Here is a 17051-nt window from a genome sequence, read left to right on the forward strand (position 1 = left end):
TCAAACAAATTCTCTAGTTTACTTAACTGCTTTGCATATACTGTATAAGCAAGGAGGAAATAGTTCATACAGAAGATATGACAACAATAAATGCTTGCTGCTAAATGCATTCTTTATTTCATACTGGTTTCATACTGGCTACCTATTTTCATTATAGATAAAAATGTAAACTGATATAACTGCCCACTATACATTCTAGCACTGTGGTAGAAAACTGGTATCTCGAATTGAACGTTCCTACTGTATGAGTATTGCTGTTCATACCTAAATCAGCATTTTTAGGCTCACACTCTTATCATTCAGTAACATCATTTTATCATCAAATCATGAGCTTATTTTTCAGTACACACATTCACCTGACCAGAAGCACATGAAATCCTTTTCAAAATTCAGGTTCATGGGCCGATTGTTCCCGTGATGTTTCAATTCTCTGGCAAGTCATTAAATAATGATCGGGCTGCAACATTAATGGCTCGGTTTGCTTATAAACACTTCAAAACAGTTTACAGAGAAGAGCACAGCCGAGTGCCGACAGCCGTAGACTCGAGTGTTACGTCGGCGTTTGCATCCGCTCTGGTAACTTTTCAAGGTAATGAATTGTTGTTTCCCTTAAGACCTATCTGGATAATTCAAAAATCAATTAGCGAAGAAAAGTTTGATCTCAAAAAGCGCTGCACAATCAATCTATGTACATTGGCTGTAAACAATTTTTAGTCAGCTCGGGGTAAAACAGGAAAGAATCCTCAGACGTCCCTTCTGTATTTCGGCTCGGATGATCTTTGCTGATGAGCCAGACGGCGGTATGCTCTAAACAGTTTTAAAGGGAACTCCTGATGGAATCTATCATCGTACAGCATCTCTTAAACAAAAGGGGAGGTTTTGGACGGAGCGTGTGAAGTTCGACGTGAATGTATTGCACAAACGATAGGGCAAAATGCTCGTGTTCCTTTTGCAAAGAGCGGTGGGTTGTGTAATGGAATCAAAACATCCTGTAACAAAAACATTTACCTTTGACTATGTAATCCATGCAGTATTTCCAACTGTTAGACCAACACAGTGTCAAAGAGGGGAATGTTAAAGACTCCAGAACAGCTGATAATCCTCCTCATGCTACTGGAATTTATGCTGAATTTACAGATTATTCGAAAGATCAAATAAGCAAAAGGCGAGTTTAAAGATTAGCTTCACTCCCTCTCCAGCAAACATTAGTGTTGTCACCGTACTTAATTACACAGGGTTTAGTCAAATACAGGCTTCTATATGAAACATTGTCATGGCTGTAGACCTTCTCCAACCTCATCTCCAGTCACCGTGTAGGAGTGTAGGGATGTACTACTGTATGTGTGCTTAACAGAGGTAAGAAGAGGACATGAGAGACGCTGACGGTCCCTGTATCCGCTTGTCTGGTCTCCTCAGGCCACCCAGCTCCGATCCAGCACAACTCGGCCTCCATTCGGAATGGAGCTCATGTTATAATGTGTGAGAGGGACCTGCCTGGAAAAAAAGAGCAATTACATCGCAGAGTACACAGCCTTTCCTGCTACTACTCACAGATTTATGACTTTTATATACCTTTAAGAAAGTATATAGCCTTGGCACAGCAAGGTCATGATAGGGGCCTGATCAATATCCCAATGAAAAGCCATTTCAGAAGTTTTTAAGGGTTTCTCCCTTTTTTTGCGGACGCAATATCTGGGGAGTATCGATTGTCGGGGTCCTGTAGTTAGTCAAAGGCTATCTCCTTTGACTAACCCCTTAGTGTGGTGTCACCCTCCTCTGTGTGATAGATTGTTACTCTCTGGGCCGCTGTAATTACACACGGATCCAGCAGGTCATTTATTTCACCACTTTCACCATTTACCAAAAAATATCCTTTATCTTTGGAGCACAGCACTTTCTTCTGCAGTGAAAGCAGAAAAGGGCACATAAAATATTCTGTCCCCGGCCAGAGGAGAGCGCCACGGACTGAAGGCTTATGCCTTTTATTTATCATTGGGTTCACTTTTCATTTTCACTCAAGTGCAGCCCGCTGTCTGGCAATCAGCGTGCGCTCCGGAGTCGGTGTTTGCTCCCGACAAAAGACACGCGTGAGCATTTCAAAGATGGAGTGATAAACTGCTGGAGAAGTGACTGCCCTTCTGTGAAAACCGCACAGAACTTCAGACCGGTGTTCCTGCTAACCACGCTACGAGGGTGTACACACAGACCGATATGCAGGCGCGCTTCAGACGGCTGTGCTATTAGCAGGCACGTGGTTCATTTTTAATGGGGTAACAGTCAGACGTTGTCAGCCTTGCTTGATGAACCTGTCGTGTTTACACACAGAATTACACAAATGGAGACCTGAGTATGAGACTAGAGGATTAATTTAGCTGTACTGGCTTTGAGTGACAGCTCGAATTCTCACTGAGTGGGGTTGACAGGCAGGGTGGGTGTGTGTGTGTGTGTGTGTGTGTGTGTGTGTGTGTGGGGGGGGTTTGTATCCATGATGCTATGCCAAAGATTATTCAGTCACACTAGTGTTTTTTTATTGTACCTCTTGTTTTTTTTTTATCTACAGTTTCTTTGAAAAATATGTTTTGGTGCGTTTGTGAAATATGGCTATCAGGTGATTATTTATCTGTTAGTGCAATTTGCTGTGCCCCGATGTTATGAATGGTCATGTTTTGGTGTTATAAATGGAAACTGTAAGATTGACTGACTCAAAGGAGGCTAAAGGCCCTCCCATTCCCAGGTGACCTTGGGTTTCAGATTTCGGAAGTCCTCCGTGTATTCTGTGCCGTTCCATATTTGTCATATCATTCAAGATCACTTCTGGTGTGTAGAGGTCAAATAATTATTACAATGCCGTGGTGATGGCAAAATTATGCAATCCTGTTCAAATGTATGCCTTGATTATCCGTAATCTGTTTGATGAATGCGTTTCAAACATTTCATTTAAATGGGTGAAATAAGTTGGACGAAAATATAAGCAGCCATAATACAATGCAGTTTTATTTCATTATTTTTAATGCAAACGGACAAATGGTCTCATGATAATAAAAACCCTCATACTGAGGTGCAAAACCTAATAAATGTGTGTGAAATTTGCAATATTTTCATTCTGGATTTACACAGAGGTGTAAAACGTACTATTTTTGTCACACGCTACCAATGGAAAGGTACAATAATTAATATGTATTATTCAAACCTATTGTCATGAAATTTACATCCAGTGTAATTGCCGTTAATTGGAGGGTGCGGCATACTAAGCTGAGGGTAATTGTAATTCTATTAGCATTTTTTATCATTTTATTATTTCACTGCACTCCCCATTCCACACACACACACACACACAGACACACGCGTACACACTCACACACACACACACACACACACAAACACACACACACGTGGCTTTGAACCCCCTGGAGACGTAAGAGGGATGCGATTTCACCCCTTTGTTGAATCTCTCTTTTCCTTTCGCTCATAAAGCGATTATCCCTGGTTAATTAGCATGAGCTGGCAGTGCTCTACCAGTGCCGGTACTCCACCCTCTCAGACTGTCTCCAGCTGAAAGGCCCCATTTCAACATGCTAAGGAGTCTGTGACTCAAAAGTGGTACAAAGTTTAACTAGAGAATTACGAATATAGCTTTGAATAGTTATAATTGTAGTGCCTGTTTAAAAACAGTGCCAACCCAGTGCAAAATAACAGCAAAAACATTTGAATATTCTTTATTTTTAATGCATTCACATACCTGTGTTTGGATTTTGGTTTTGGATTTGCTACATAACTGGGTTACCTTTTTTCCAACGATATTGGAGAAACTCAGCCACTCTTGCATAGATGAATACCTGTATGTCTGAGCCCTGAAGGCTGCTGTTGAGGTTGCTGATGTTCACTGACTCTCTGGGTGAGTGACTGTGTGGAGTCACACCTCCCCTCCTATAGAGTGTTATCAGCGCCAGGTTTGATGAGGTCAGTGTTGCTTTAATTCTGGCTTTGCTGCCATTTACTTTCCTGTTTCACTCCTTTTTGTACTGTCTGCCAGTGGCTTATATTCCGCCAGAGTTTACCCCCACTGGATACTCCTATTGCTCTCTAATGCCAACTGTTTATGTGAAGATTTTTATCTTAGCAGGAGTGTTCTTAAAACCTGAGGAAGAAAAAAATATTTGAGAAAAATTAGAGTGACTTCATATATTTCTTGAAAGTAATGCTATGTAACTTGACAAGAGGTTTGGTAATTGTTTTGTATATTTTAGTTCGCTGGTCTGGAAGTAACAATGTGTCATGTTGTTTTTTTGCCTGTTGAAGGTAGCCAGTTGACCAGTGCCAAGTTGGTATTTTTGGTCTGACTGGGTTGCCATAGGCCACCCAACTCTGTAATTAGTATCAGTAAGAAACAAAAATAGTGCAATATTTTTCAGTCATTTTTCAAAGCGTAAACGTAACAACCCACTAATTCCATTCACAACGTATAAAACCTATGGTTTCTTATATATCATTTCCACAAGAAAAGGATTAAATACACTGACATTGCTTGGCAACGGTAAAACCTAACATATAAAACAAGTCGAGAGCAATTTGACTGAAGAGAAACATGCCCTGGGAAACGGTACTGTGCTGTTGAATCCAATTTGTTAAGTATCTTTATACAGGATGTGCAGTCAGAGCTGCTATTGAGCACTCCTTGATCAAAGCAAATGTACTCAAGTCAGTGGACTGCCCCAGCCCAGAGCCTTTTTTGCCATTTTGATCATTTTAAAATGCTATTTTTGAAATATTACATGTCTAATTGATTTAAATGGCATCATTTGTAGATCCTTTAATTGCTTCTCGTTTATAAGAATATATTTGTATTTAACATGTGCGTGTGAACTTGCAGAGTTTTTGTTGTGGAGAGTCTCTGCTTCTTGTCCCAGGAGGGAAGGGACTTATGTTGACGTTATTTGTGAAGGTAAATAGACCAGGCTGTGCTCCTGAATCTGCCCTCTTTTCAGACCTGTGGTATCTTCTTTTCCAAAGGTTTAACACCAAGAGAGAGACACAGGACAGCCACAGACTACCCCAGCTTTGTAAATGTGGGCTGACATCCATTTTCAGTATTAGCAACACCCTGCTAAATTGGTCTTTCGCTGTTTTTCATAAGTCAAAAAAGAATTGCTGATAATGGAGCCTGCTCCCTTCATGATGATTTAAGAGTTTATGTGACATTGCAGGTTCGATGAGAATGTTTACCTTGCAAGCTTAACTAGTGACAGCTAGCTAGCTAACCAACAATAAATAAAATTTATAGACTGTTTTTCTTCATATTCATTGCTATATAATCTGCCAGGCAAAATTGCATGTGTTCAGTTAATGTCATTTGCTTGCCAGATTGTTAATATCATCTTCTTCCTGCCTTGGACTACATGACAGCAACTAGCCATGTTCGTTTAGCCTGCTGCAGCGATGTCTCTCTCCCCAATATGAATATCTGCTGTATTCATGAGGAAATTGCATTGTCCCTAAAGTGAGCGTGTGGAGAGGAGGCAATACTCTGAAATGCTCTCTTTTTTTCTGGGACGCACTCTGTCAGTTTAGTCTACACCATTCATTACATGTGGAACAATGTCCACCTCGTGGCACATGTGTGTGAAAGTGAGCTTTTAACCCCAAGAAAATAGCGGTGATCTCGGACATCTTCAATTGACTGCAACACAGAGGAGCAGTACTGTGTTCTGCTCAACTTTGTTAGGCAATCGATCCGTGTGGGGAAGAGTTGGCTCAAGTTAGTGCTCTTGTCCTTTCTTTGTGTACTGGCACCTCAGCTGAGCCCTCAATGTCAAAATGTGACATTTATTAGAGATACTCAAAATACATTATTTGACCACAATATAGCGGTCATAATTGATTCATAAAAATTGGTAAAACACATAGATTTATTCATCCTAATATTAGAAGTGGTTTTGGAACAGCATGGAGCACGGATAGAAGGCTGTTTAAATTTGTGGATTTGATTGACTGTAATGGATGTACACTGAAGTTATAAACAGCTGAATAAGATATGTAATTTTTAATAATGAAGTGATTTCAGTGAAAAGGACGTATGTTTATGATAGCTTCCATAAAAAGAAACATCAAACTGAAATATATTCCTCTCTGCAAGGCGTTATATAAGATGAATCAACTCAGAAGTAATCACATTAGCTGTTTAACCATTTTTCATTATCCAAAAAGAACACTATGAATAAACATGCTCTGGTGTAAGATGAAAATGCATTTCAGATTGGAAAATATTCATCAAACGGATATGTCTTAATTTGTGCATGTAACATTTATTTCAGCAAGCTTGATCGTATAAATTTTATTTCCGTAGCCACGTTTAGCTCGGATCATTTTAATTTAAGGTGGGGGTACCGTGCGGTCAGTCACTGCCATGGAGTGACAAAGAGGTGCACAGCCCACTGTAAAATGACAAATTCCCAATTTATTTGTTCGGTTTTTATAAACACGCGCTTTATGCAAATTCAAAATAATCTTCTGGATACCAGTCTCGTTTAAGCAATCTGAGGGGTGCCAGTTGGCAACATTAATGAAAAAAAAGCCAAAAGAGAAATCCTCTCAGCGTACCTGATCTCACTGTCCACAGCAGAATTAATCCTGCCTCAGATTATAAATGACTGTTTGTCCTTTACACATTGCCATACCTTGGAGTGATGTATGAAATGGTGTGTGTTTTGCATGTCGTGTTTGTAATGAAAACACTCACATTGTATCATTTACATAATCTCCAGTCCGAAATGAACTTCATGTCCGTATAACATTATCAGAGGTTAAAACTACCATTATTCAAGGAAATTCATTGAACGCAGGAGATAGATGATCTTTAAATTTTTTTTTTTTTTTAAGAATATTCCTTAAATTTTCAGAGGAACACAGACAGCTTTGATGTGATGCCTTCATTTTCAGGCTGTCATGCATATAATGATATAGTAAACATTGTACCCTTCTAAATGTGGAGATATGAACGCAGGATGGGCATATCATTTAAACAACATTGCACTGAAGTGAGTATCTTAAAATTTACAAAGTAAATTAAAATTATTTCACATGATGGGTACTTAAGTTTTAGTCCACAGTTGGTATCAGGTAATGTTATTTATCGGGTAAATCTGAGTCAGACTTGATTTATCTACTTTTGGGTTTCATTTTACTCTTCAGTTACACCCAATTTCTGCAGTTGTGCTTACATGGGTATTATTCCTCTCTAACAGTTGCTGGTTTATATTGGTATTTTAGTAACTTTTGCCTCAAACCTTACTAAAAACTTTCTTTGTCAGTGAGCAGTAAAGCAAGTTGAACTTCCTCATTCGTTTATGTTTCTTATGCCTTAAGATGTCCTGTCTCATGAAAGCCAAGAGAAAACCATAAGCATTTTTATCCTGGTGCAGAGAAATTGATGGGTGAGGGAATATTATCTTTTTATATTATCATTATTGTCGTTATTGCACATATATATCTCATTGGAACTTTAAATAGAAATTTATCTGGATCCACAACAATTTTCAAACAAATACCAGGGAAAGTTGGCCACATGCAGCACACTGTAAGGCAGCTGACCTTACCAGGCTTGTTTATGGAGCATCCAACAAGTCGGTTTCATTGTCTTCTATTTTTCCACAGAAGTGAGTCTTTTTTAATACTGCGAGGGGTGAAGTCTTATTGCAACGCTGTGACACGCAGAGTCCTAAGCTCACCGAAGGAATTTGCTGGACGCGTGTCTGTTGTGGCATGCCCGGGTCATTTCATTGCCGATTGTCTCTCTGAAATTCGCCTTCACAAACACAGACAGCCCGTTCCGGCGCACCGTAAACACCAGGGGAAGGGGCCGTGGCAGAGCATTTTCGGCGGAGCGCTGCGGACAGTGCAGCGGGGTCGCGGAGCACGTTCTCGTTCCAGCTCCCCCGCACCGGTGCGTCCGCGGGTAATTTACGGCGTGTTCGCCGCGCCGCCGTCCTCCCGGGCGCTGGGCCGCGGCGCGGGAAGCGGCGGTGCCAGCGGCCCGCTGAAGGAGCCGCGCTGTTTCCCCCCGCGGCCCGGGCCCTCCGAGTCTCCGGCACCTCATTAATCTGCAGCCGGTAACCAACCTTCACTGCGAACACTTAGCGTAATTAAACGCTTTGTTTATTATGACGCGCGGGGCCAAGAGGAGCTGGGACAGAATGCTGTTTGACATAAACAGACAATTTAGTGGCGCAATTGAAGTTTTAAGAGGTACGCATAAAAGGTGTTTTCCGCCTCTGTGGAGGCCAGATGTTCCTGTGTGTTAAATGCAGTCATTTCTTCTGAATAAAATCCCCCCTTTTCCCCCATCGTTAAATTGCTAATTGCGTTACCTTAAATGTTCCTTCGTCCTCCCTGTTTGTAAACTTGAACACATTTACAACAAGGAGCCATTAATTAAGTCCCATAAAAGAAAATGATACAAAATAAAGTTATGTTGTGATACCTTAGATTAACGGTTTATACCCCACAAATTTGTTTTCCATTAAACAGGTTTTGAGGAGTTGTTCTTATTTAAGTGCTCCATAATACACCAGTTAAGACAGCAACCAGTTCCTGGCCAAATTAGTCCACAGATGTTTTTATGAGCAAACTAATTACTAATTAAACACATTTTTTTGTTGTTGCTGTCTAGCGCGCTGGCTTGGTGGTCTTTGCAATTTTAATTGTTGCCTTGAAAAATGGCACGGCGTAATTCCGCCAAGATGGCAGAGAAAGGATACGAAATGAATAATTTATCACGTGCATAAAAATCCTCTCGGCGTGCAGGCTTTCACAGGGATTGATGGCGCGCGAGGTGAAACACGTTTCCCGGGCTTTCATTAGGGCTGGGCTGTCACACGTTTGCGCAGCACGGCGAAGCTACAGAGAACATTTCCACTTCCAGGACTAATTACTGCCGCTGATGGCCGAGCTGATGAAATGATCCTTTTTGTATCGTTCCCCAAAGAGGAGGGTTTGGGGGTTTGGGGGGTGGGGTGGGTTTGGGTGGGGGGGGGGGGGGCTTGATTCACGGCTGCAGCTCAGCAGACGTTTGATAATAATTTTAATAGATGAATGCAGAAGCCCAGGATGATGGAGTGCCTGTTTGTGTTGGGAGGCTATCAGACGTGAACAGGGCCTGTGCATTGTGATGGAGGAAAGTCAGTCTCCCCACAGACTGCCCTGGATGCGCGGGCTTTCCTTTTCAGCCGCCGGGCTCCTCTGGAGAGAGAAATAAAGTTCAAATGCCTTCAGCCGATAAATGAGAGAGGCTCGGGGCAGAGGCGGCGGTTTCATCTTTCTGCGTTTATGTGCGCTGTGTCTGTGAGAGCGCCCACGTCTGTTTCCCTTTAGTGACGGCTCTCTTCTTTGTATATTGACCTTCCGTCATTTTGCTGTGCAGGCTATTGTGTTCTTTATTCATTGCATTTCTTTGTGTATGTGTGTGTTGTTTTTAGGAATATATTGTTGCTGTAGCGCACTGCCTTGAATGTTAGGTGCTTGCCAGAGAACGGATTTTTAGTTTTTGTCTCCTCTACGTTTTCTGCTAATCCGTACATCTGCAGACTTTGTTAGGTAATAAAATGTTAAATGTTTTTAGTTCCCGAGGTTTGAAATATTGTCTGCTCTTTTGGAAATGTTTCTAATGAAATATTTAATGGTAACATGATATCCTATGTGTGGATGTCGGTTTCCTCTCTGGAGTTCCCCTATGGAGTAAAGGCAGTGGCAGTCCTTTCCGACATATATCCAGACACTTCAAGAAGAATTTCCAGATAAATCAAGTAATTAATGGCTTTCATTAGCCGGGGCATGTAAGGGGTCTGTAAGTCTTTTCCAAAGATTGTATTTATGTTCTCGTTTGAAGGCCCCGTCCCCTCCTGTAGTTGTGGTGTGATCTTTGCTGCCGGCCCACAGATTAGTGTGGAACCTTTGGCCAGAGCAAAATTGGAGACCCAATCGCGTGAACCTCTCCATCCTCCACAGCTCTGGCTGAGTTGCATCACCCCCTGCTTTAACTGCTTTCATGCACAATAGATAAAAGGGGACATTCCTGTCGGCTGTTATTTTCTGTCTTCCATTGTTGTTGCATTGCCCGCTTTCTCTGGTGAAATTGTTCTCTGTTCAGTTCACTAATCATTCATTTTCTTCACTTTTTACGTACTAACACGGGGGTAGGTGACATCTCAGTGTACCATTACTGACACGCGTTTTCTTAATTGAATCTGTTATCAGTGTTGCAGGGGAAAATTTGTTTAATTCACTGTGTGTTTAAGTATTTAAATGTGCAGCGCCGTGATAGTCCAGGATGACAACTGCTGATCCATCCCTCTTCAAATCTTTCTCCAGATTTTTTTTTGTTCATTACGAATGCTTGGATTAACTTTTTTTGCACATTCTGAGAAAACTGTGGATAAAAAATGGGCTCGTATCGAGGGGGTACTTAAACGGCTATTATACTGAGTTATGTGTCTTGGGTGTGTAGGCCCTGTTGCACAATAAACCTTATTCTCACTTCGACAAAGCAAAATGGACTTACGGAATAATATTTCACATGGTTGCTGTAAATCCTTGCAGTGAGGGGTTTGGTGCCCCTGGTAAAGCTATTTAGTGCACACCAGCACAAGTACGAATGTCTTCATGTCCTGCAGGGCACTTTTGTTTTGCTGAGGATACTTTATGAATGGAGAGGGGGTCATTTCGCAATATATTATACGTGTGAATATTAAGTCACATGAGTCACTAAAATCCAGCTCAAAAATGGAGATTCACATTTTTTTCGTTTTCCTTTTATGTAAGTGTATGCTGAAGCACATCTGCCTGGTGCGTGGCAGAATGCATGCTGGGTAATTTACTGTGACAAATGGAGGACTTTCCCTTCTCAAGCTGAAATGGGTTCTTTAAAATAAGCAGGCGAGGAAGGAGGGGAAAACAGTCAGAGCACAAAAATGTATTTCCCCGTGACGCGTTCTGCCCCGGGGGCGAAATGTAATGAATATTTTAAGAGATTATTTTAATAAATTCCTGCAAGTATAAACAGAGAAATGTTTTGCTATTGCACGTACGTCCATTGGCCGCGGCACTCTTCATTAAAAGTTAACGCTCTCGGGCCCCGTGACAGGCGGAATGATGTAGTGACCCTGTGTGGTAAGAGGTGCGAATTGAGAAGACAAACGAGGGGGCGGCGGGACAGTGATTAATATTGGTAATGCTATCCTCTGCGCGGAACGGCCGTCCCCCCGTACGGTGGCCTGTAAGGTGCCCTGCTGGGGCTGAAATGAGGCTGAGATGGGAGCGCATGCCATCGGCGAGGGGAAACTGATCGCTCTGTCAGCAGCTCATTCCGCCATGATGTATTTAGTGCTCATTTCACCTTCCTCGGGTAAAAAAAAAAAAAAAAAAAGGCATCAGGAGCTCCCGGGTCTGGAGGAAGGTGATATTGTTATTTTCAAGGACGTACCTAAGTTGAGGGTTGTGTACGAAGGGGGGGGGGGGGAGAAGGAGGCAGCAAACAAGGAAGGCTTTATACGGTGCTGTGTGCGCGCTGCCCCGCTGTTTGCTAATTGCTAACATGTGTGCTGCCCTGTTTCCCCGCAGCCGTCCCCGCGAGTTCTGGCGCCTGGACTACTGGGAGGACGACCTGCGCCGGCGACGGCGGTTCGTGCGGAACCCCCTCGGATCCGCGCATTCCGAGGCCACGCTCCGGGCCGCCGACGAACATGGTCAGTTGCCCCCCCCCCCCCCGAAGCGCTGCGTGCCCGTGCAGTGGTGGCAGGTACACGGCAGTAAAAACGGGAACTACAGTTGCCGTAAAATTTTTATTGTACCACGAGACACACCGTAAAAAAGGAGCGCTCATCTGAATAGCTGGCACAGTTCATCCTCTAAGTGGTCTGTGTTAATGAGGCTGCGTTCCCACAGTGCACTGGGGTACAGCGTTTTTGATTCCTTTATTTTACTACTTATACAGTATGTATTTCAATTACTCTCAAATCTGCTGAGAAAATCCGTTAAGAAAAAAAATTGTGCCTTGTATGTCAGTGGTGAGAATTATGGGTAGGTAACATGACAAATGTCCTGAAGTTCAAGTTTAATGGCGTGTTTTTTTCAGTAAGGTTAATAGGTGATTTAATGAGTCAAAAGTTCAGTTTGAAGGGAGACAGCCTTAGTGCTATGTCCTTTGGTCCATTTGGTCTTTCATGTGTTTTCTGTTGAACATTTAGTTTGACCTTTCAGCCATAAAAGGTCTCCACTGTTACTCTGGAAGGACTGCGTACTTTGACACCATTTAATGGAAAAGTGATGATTAAAGTATTTTTTTTTTTTTCTTTTCTCAAAAACTTTACATCTGCAAACAGAAATATCACGCTATTGATTTTCTGTTTGTTACTTTGAGGTTTCTCCAAATTAAAATAAGTCTCAGTAAATTAATGATATAAAATAACACTTGCAATTTGTTATGAATATGTAAAGATCCATTTACCAATTTCTGTACTGGAAAACACCATTTTAACACCTGGAAAATGTACTGCAGGTGCATGAGTAAAAAAAAGTGGAATCACTTGACCAATTGCTCTTGTACACTGCCGCTTTCATTACTGTAGAGTTTAGTGTTGACAAGATGGCTGACACATAGAGGTAGAATCGACAGGTGTTACCCAGTAGCAGGATTAGGTACAGAAGACCAAGCTTTATATTTAAGCACTGATAACACTGTCCACAGTTTCGATACTGTGCTTTACTGTGTTAAATGTATGGTCAAGTCATGAGTAATTACTTGAGCCAATTGAATGGGTGCTAAATGAATATCAACATATTGTGTGGATTGCACCTTATACCCTTCTATATTGACCAGTCACCTGTGGAAACAGTTCAATACCAATATAATGCTAATCAATTCAGTATTGTTTTTTACTTCTGCTTGGTGACCACACCGCTGAGCCTGTGGATATTGAAAGAACTGTGGGAATTTAGACAACCTCATCAATAGCCATGTAAAATTGTGAAGGAGGTGGTTTCTGAGTAATTGCCATTGTTGAGTGAACCCCCTGAGCACTGAGACCGGATTAACTTCATCACGTTCTGTCTCTAGGTTTCGTAAGCAGTTTGAAAAACAACGGGCTGATTTACATTGAACCTCATGTGTAGACGCACCATTTAATACCAATACTGCCACCCAGCTCTGATACAACGCTGCTGTTCCCTCTAGACTTTAATCATTCCCTTGGATAGAATAAATACATTGTTCTATCTGTCAGAAAGCCCTATGTGATACATAATCTCACACAATTCACAATTTCCTGTTTAGGTAGAAATTATCTGCTGTTCCTGCCATTCCTGCCCGGCCTAGTGTGCGAAATCAGTAACATTCAGCTCAGAGTTTGGCCAGTGTAGCCTACAGCACTCCCTGACGAAGGGAGACAGAGTCCATACCGCGTCACCAGATCACACAGCAAGTGCCATCAGCCCAGAGGATGGATGGTGGACTTGACAGAAGTCAGTAAGGCTGTGATCTAAAAGCTATCAGTGTTCTGAATCCGGGTGTCTGCAGAAACCGTCTCAATGGTGAAATCTGCAGCCGAGGGGGGGGGACAGCCTGTTTCCTGTATGTATGCAACAGCTGCAGCTCTATGCTGTGCTGTAGCACACCGAGGAGTTGGTAGGTGTGCTTAGGTACGTGTCGTTTTTCCTCTTCCGAAAATGCTGTGGACGTGGACTTCACTGAACCTCACTGATTGTGTTGTAACCACAAATCACCCTCCCAAATTATAATACCCTCCGCTGTCATATTTGTTCTCAAATGTCTCCCTTGTGACCCATTTTTGTAATGTGATTTAAGATCAATCTGTCCGTCAAAGCTTGTGGGCGTTGTTTGAATATTACATTGTGCCAATTTCAGTGGAAAGACATCCCTTAAAGGAGATTGAGAGATGAATTCTCCGTATGACCATAGAATGTTTTCTTTACTCGCTAGCATTTTTGCTAGAAACCCGTGCAGTGCAGGAATCACAAACCAGCAATAGAGTGTCCAAATCAAGTGATTTCTCCTTTGGAGCAATGGGGAATATACCCCATTTCTCTCTGTGTGACATCATACAGACTTTGAGGCTTCTAGAATTAAAGTCTCATGCTTCTTTTTTTAAATATTTCTGTTTCCTGATGTAACCTTTTCTCTCATTTTGTCCACCCGACACTTGTGTTCTGATCATGGAGCAGATGACATGGATGGAGTCTCATATTCTCTCATGGAGCAGAAAGGTCATATCTGGCTGTAATTATTTTCATCAGAAGAACAAAGGAAGTGGAAACTTTGACTCCTTACAAAAAAAAAAACACATTAAGCACATCAACGAGGCAGTATTTAATGTGATGTCAAGCTACTGGCAAAAAAAATGCTCCATACTTTGAGAGGAACGCATTTCCTCCGAGGTGCTCTCTTTTCAGAACTCAACTGGAAAAATAATATTAATGTACAAATACAGGAGCGTAAATTGGCAGAAAAATTGCCTCCGCCACGCAAACACTCACTCACATGCACATACACAGACATACACATACACATACCAGCACCTTTTCAGGATGTGTGGCGTAGTGAGAAATAATAACGGATTAATACTGTCTTTAACATGCAAGAGGATCCTCTCTCATATGTGCCCTGTACAGTTGTGACCATTCATGCCCAGCCGAGAACTTCAGAACAATATCTGGTAAAAAGCCCAGAGCGTGGCGGCGCTTGTGTGGAGGCTAGCTGTGTATTTATGGCAGGAAAGAGCCATCTTTTCTGGGGATTGATTTGGGCAGGATGGGGCCTGTGGTGGGGAGGTGGCAGAGTAAATACCTGAAGACTAATGTCTCTGTTCTACCAATCAATACCCGCCTCACGACTACACCGCTGGCTACACTCTTGTTAAAAACAAATTTGTTAATTCTGACAATTTAATTGCTCTGCCTAAGCCTGCCTTTAGTAGCATATAAATGAGTATTTGAACCACTCCGTAGGAAACAAGACTTAACAGTGTCATATAGTGCGTATTATTTACATTTGTGCCCGGCTAAGGAGGAATGATCTAGGTCAACAGTTTTGAGAGCCGCTTTTTTGTTCAAAAGGCATGCGGGAATTTTCTCTGCAGTAGCAGCTGCATGCTATCATCGTATATTTTATTTGATTTGATGTTGTGATTTATTTCGAGATTTCTGCACACACTGTTAAGTACATCAGTAAAATTTAATTTAGCTTGTTTAAAATGATCTCAAACGTGCAAAATGACATGCAACGCCCTGTCTGTTTTTTTTTTTTTTTTGGCGGGGGGGGGAGGGGCGGGGATTCACACCTGTGCACACAGAGAAACAGCCAGTTTTGTGTACAGTACTATAGGGAATGAAAAAACCCCCAAACATTTAAATCACCAGGAGTTCTCGTTTAATGTATCTTGCATTTTCTTCTGCGCCTGTACAATTTGCACTTCACCCTTTGTCTTAACATGAAAGCCATGTGTTCTAGATTGTTGCCTCATCTCATTGTGTGTTTCAGCTCAAGTCATGCTTTTGTCTGCGAGATTTGGGCTGAAAATGAAGACTAGCTTTAAACCAAACAGCTTTGTGTATCGCTTTTAAATCTAAATGTAAATGTAGTCAGTCCACAGAGTGATGAAGTAGAGGCAGTGTGAGTACAGTGAAATCCTGGCTTTCCTTCTCATGTCTCATAGAGCGGTCTGAGGCAGAGAAACATGCAGGAGTGTGTATAAACAAACACAAATGGGAATAGAATGTCTCAGCTCAGATTATTCCAAATTGAAAATGAGTTTAATAAACATAAATACACCAAGTCCTCTAGTGTGTTTAAAGCACTAGACTCTTTTCTGTCCCAGCTGGTGCTGTATAGAGTCCCATGTAGCAGTGATTTTTACTTTGTAAATATATTGTTGATCTCCCAGTGTTGGTGAAAATGAATGCATGCATAGTTATGGTATTATACATCACCATATATACTTGAACAGTATGTGCACAGATATTTAAAGAGCACCCAGGTAAGCCATGCTGAGTAAGCTTCAAACAAAATATGACCACTTTCTTTGTTCACTTTGTGAACAAATATGTTTAAATGTTAAATAGTATTGTGCATGCTTGTTTGTGAAAATGACACAGTGTTTATGTGGCCGTTTTTGCTCCACACACCTGTATCTGTCTCCTCGTAGAGGACCACAATGTTGCAGGTAGTGCTGTAGAGCGTGTTGAAGCGCAGAAGTCTGCACAGATTCTCTGATTCTAAAATTCTTTGTTTGGCTCTTCGCATTCACTGTACCAACTATATCCCATCCACATGTTATAAAGATCAGTGAATCTGTGCCGAATTCTGCACAGCATGTTGCCCTAAGAAAACAACTACAGCCTCTGAAGGACAGATTAGGGGTTGAGGTCATTTTGTGTATTAACAGTTCGAAACACACAGGTGTACAGTACTCCCAATTATATGAGACATTCAGTTTAATTTGTACTTTTTAAAAGTCTCTGCATTGGTATTTCAAGTTCGGCTGCAATAATAACAAGAAAAAATGTTCAGTTAACATCAACGTTAGAACCAGTTGCCATCCAATCACAAACAGATAAAAGCCTAACTTCTAAACTAATTGTAAACCCCAAAAATTGTTGTCATATTGTCGATGAAAATCGACACGGATGATGATGTTGGTATTCATTACACTGCCGTTAATGATAGTATAGTAATCGTCATGATAATCATAAAAATATTAAATAGCAGTAACAGTATTAAAAATAATTTAACAATTAACGCATTATCGTTTTGTGTGTTATCCTCAATAGAGCTATGAGTATGGATGTTCATTTATGAGGTAAATGTTGGCAATGTGTTTTTTTTATTTTTAAAGATCACTTTTCCGTCAAGTCCCTGTCCACTTGCTGGTGTGAATACTGCGGCATGTGGAATGTATTAGGGAGCTGGTAGTAATTTCTGTGCTGCTAACTAAAAATCCTCAAGGGAGACTTAATTACAGGAAGACCGTTCTAAATATCAGTGAGCT

At 41.5% G+C, this 17051-nt stretch overlaps 1 protein-coding gene across 1 annotated transcript in view; it reads left to right on the plus strand.

Moving 5' to 3' along the window:
- The window catches only part of lrba (LPS responsive beige-like anchor protein), a 195403-nt gene that overhangs the window by 92929 nt on the left and 85423 nt on the right, over positions 1-17051 (plus strand). Inside the window, exon 38 of the mRNA XM_036516523.1 lies at positions 11611-11735. Within this exon, the coding sequence (XP_036372416.1) occupies positions 11611-11735 (125 nt within the window). The remainder of the gene's footprint in view (positions 1-11610; positions 11736-17051) is intronic.

Source organism: Megalops cyprinoides, chromosome 22 (assembly GCF_013368585.1).
Source record: "Megalops cyprinoides isolate fMegCyp1 chromosome 22, fMegCyp1.pri, whole genome shotgun sequence".
Taxonomy (NCBI): domain Eukaryota; kingdom Metazoa; phylum Chordata; class Actinopteri; order Elopiformes; family Megalopidae; genus Megalops; species Megalops cyprinoides.